The 3,847-nt window shown below is 35.0% G+C and overlaps 1 protein-coding gene across 1 annotated transcript; it reads right to left on the reverse strand.

Moving 5' to 3' along the window:
- Nucleotides 1-649: 649 nt before the first annotated feature.
- On the reverse strand, nt 650-2,302 carry LOC141725033 (putative galacturonosyltransferase-like 3). Its single transcript, XM_074527395.1, has one exon. It carries the CDS (start codon nt 2,092-2,094, stop codon nt 1,054-1,056), a length of 1,041 nt encoding a protein of 346 aa, XP_074383496.1. The 5' UTR covers nt 2,095-2,302; the 3' UTR covers nt 650-1,053.
- Between the last annotated feature and the right edge of the window lie 1,545 nt (nt 2,303-3,847).

Here is a 3,847-nt window from a genome sequence, read left to right on the forward strand (position 1 = left end):
TTATAAGGGGAAAAACAGATATGCAAATTCAATGCAGATAATGAAATTCGACAGAGTTCTCTAGTAATCTAGTTCCTTTCTAGAACAAAGAATGGCAGGATGAATATGTGGACAGCAGGAATGGAGCACATGGGGTAGAAATGAATTACTCATGACTGGTGGACTAACAGCACTTCACTATTTTCAAAATATTACTGCTACTTTTATATGGATTTATATTATTGGTCCTTGTCCCTTGCGCAATTGGATTCATATAATTTGCTGTACATTGGAACTTGGGGCATTCGCGAAAAATTATAGTGGATAGGTAAAAAAATTAATTTGGATTTTTGAAATAGAGATGCAATAATTCTTGAGCGACTTACATAACAACACACAAGACCCTTATATTATATGCTTTACTTTCCCAACTAATGTTACAATGTCAAAAATCTGATTTTACTTTAATTTCACATCGAAAGAATAGAAAATGTGTCACAATACTTTTTCGCGGATGATCGCACAAAATAAACACTTTGCTCTAGTGCAGAACATTGTATGAACTAAAGTATAACTTGGTGGCTAAGGGATAGCAAGAAATTCTGAAATCCAGGATCAATCTCAGAATAGGATAATACGTTGCGTTATCTGCTTTAAAAACCACTCAACATGAAAGAAAGAAACAATCAATATATCAACATAACGAATATAAATTTGAAGGACATAGCAACAAATTAAGCTAAAGTTGATGGTGACTCCAAATCGGCAAATCCCATCAACCAAATACAAAACAGCCTTTGGCAAAAAATATAATACAACACAAACATTATACAACCAATCTATAAACTAGATATCACCATTATCATCATCATCTTTTAACACTACCATTTTAATCAAACGGCTGATATCAAACACCCCACAGTACCACCAAACACCACCACTCACCCAACTAAAACTCCACTTTACACTTTCTCCTTTCACTGTCTGTCTTGTCTTTACACAAATCCAAATTCCAGGCTGTCTATCTCTATCTCCTTCAATTATTACACAAAGTTATAATCCTCTACATCAACCCTAACTATCTGAATACAAAGACTCATGCTTATACAAATCATAAGGGGCCCACAAACCATCCAACGGACAAGGCTTCTTGGAATCTAATCTCAACCAAGGCTTACCTTTACCACTCCAATGTAACAAACTAACTGAACCAGGATGCAGATCTCTACACAAGCCCTGTAGATTGTCTCCACCAAGACCATGTTGGTTCCATCTATGTTCAACTCCTTCTACATTCCCTGCAAACACAAGTAAAAAAGGTGGTAATGAGCCCAACTCATATATTCTATATCTCTTCTGTATTCTCATCCAATTCTCCAGCTTCTCTGTGTATCTATCCTTTCTCCACTTCACTAAATCAATAACCATCACTCCTGTGTTGAAATAACAGGGTTTTCTTGACCTAAATGTGTTTGCAAAACTAGGGTTTTGCCAGAATCTTGTAGTAAAATAATGTGTGAAATTTGCATGGCAATACTCTGGTGCACCAAGAACTCTAGAATTCAAGTTAATATTCCAGAGCTTTTGTATATCATCAACTACAATGAGATCAGAATCAAAGTAAATGATTCTTTTTACTGTGGATGGTAAAAGTTCAGCTAGGTAAAATCTTGCGTAGTTCAAAGGCTGATCAAGTGCACGACGAATGGATGATGAAATCTTGTTGTTTACGAGATTTGTATCGAAATGATAAATGTGGAATTTAAGATACGGGAATGTAGTGAGAATAGTGTGTTGAAGTTGTGATCGTCGATGGGCTGCAAGAAAATGGAAAACAATGTTTTCCGGGCATGTGGCGTGTTTAAGAACGGATAAAACTCCGGCGACTGAGCCACGGAGATAAGTGGCATCAAGAGTCATGGATATATGGATTGTATAGAGAGATGGGTTGGTGTTTGTTTTGGGACATTCTGCTCCATTGCGAAACGAGGGTGCTTCTTGAAATTCCGGTAGGGTTGTGATATATGCTTTTGCTGGAAAGTGTACGGATGGTGAGAAAAAGAGGAATGTGATGGTGAGGAGAAGGGTGGTTGGGATGTGGGGATGTGGTGACATTTTTTTGTGTAGATGGCATGTGATTATTTTTTGGAAGAATGATGGTGTTTTGAGAGAGAGGAGATGAGGGAATTAATTGGATAATTGTTGTCTTGTTTCGTGTTATAAAATTTTCATTGTGATGCACTTGATTTTGTTTTTGTTTTTTGTATGTTTGAAGTTTAGTTTCTTGACATCCTTGGTAATTGGTATACTGTACTTGTTTATTTTCTTTCATATTAGTTATTACAAGTGCTTTGAGATATAATATTGTGCCACAGGTGATAGGGGTTAGCTGTGAATTGTGATGGTAAAATGCGTTATTATTGCCTTCCTCTAAAATTAGTATAAAATATTCAACTTAAATAACTAACCTTATAAAATAATTCAAATTAAGAAATGTTTTGATAAATACGATTAACTAAACGAAAACAAATCAAGCAAGTAATCTGAAATTAAGTGTGAGAAATTATTTAACTGCTCATTTGGTAAAAAAAATTTAGATAATTCCTTAATTTTTTTATATGTAAATATGTGTTTTCCAAATTTCTCTTGAAATCAAATTTGTAGCAACTGCATTGTTCACGACCCATCACAAAATTGTTATTTTTTTTTTCTTAAAAAGAGATTCATATAAGTTTGTATGTTATTACATGTTGTTATGGATCAAAAACTAGATCGTATTTATTACTAGGGTTCGTGAGTTTCGAGACTCGATTTGACTGTTTTTATATTTCGCGACTCAAGTTGGCTTAACAAGATGCCTACATACCTTACTATATGTCAAAGATCAAGTCAAAAAATATAGTTCTGATTTGTGGGGTGAAAGGCATAGGCTGCCTTGAATTGGATTAAGATCAGGAGACTTGGTGGGCAAGTCTCAGATTTAGAGTGGACTTTGGAGTCCTAGAATGTAGGAAATTGATTTCTTATCCCAAGAGATTTCTTGAAGGCCAATCTCCAAGGAATTGTATCCTTATTTGGTCTTTACTTATCAGCTGATTTTACCCATATTAATTAATTAATTCAGGATTTTGGACTCCTTTATAATGGGATTTATTGTCAGTCCAATCTGGGTATAATTAATACGATATTAATTACGGAATCAGGGTTTATTTTACTCCCTATCATTTGCCCCCCAACTTCTGGGAAACTGTAAAAAGATTTCACAAAAGTTAAGTTCATTTAATCCCTTACAGGGTATCATTTTCTGCGTAAAATGTGGAGCGATCTACACATTTACAATAATTTACCTTATACGTGGCTTTGAGATATGTCTTGGAACTTCCCTATTATTTTTCTCACCTTATTCCTATTTTTTAGGAATTTTCTGGAATTTTTCCTTAATTTTAGGAATTTTTCCTTATTTTCTGGAATTCTTCCTTATTTTTGACCAGGACTCATGCTAGATCGACCAGAATTCCTGATCAAAATCGAACAGGAGTCTAGTCGAATTATCTTCTAATTTGTCATCTTGGTTGACTAAGATTTCGGTCAGGATTCTTGGTCGACATCGACCAGGATCCTAGTCGAATTAACTCTAGTTTTATCACTGTGGTTTCATTAAATTTTGATCGGGATTCCTGATCGATTCGATCAGGATGCTGATCAACTTATCTCTATTTTTGACACCGAGGTCTAACTGAATTTCGATCAGAATTCCTGATCGATTCGATCAGGATTCCTGATCGATTCGATCAGGATGCTAATCGACTTATCTATTTTTGACACTGAGGTCTAATTGAATTTCGATCAGGATTCCTGATCGATTCGA

The sequence above is a fragment of the Apium graveolens genome, chromosome 5, assembly GCF_009905375.1.
Source record: "Apium graveolens cultivar Ventura chromosome 5, ASM990537v1, whole genome shotgun sequence".
Taxonomy (NCBI): domain Eukaryota; kingdom Viridiplantae; phylum Streptophyta; class Magnoliopsida; order Apiales; family Apiaceae; genus Apium; species Apium graveolens.

Excerpts from the sequence above, each read along its gene's own strand:
- LOC141725033 (XM_074527395.1), bottom strand. The coding sequence starts at position 2,094 with ATGTCACCACATCCCCACATCCCAACCACCCTTCTCCTCACCATCACA.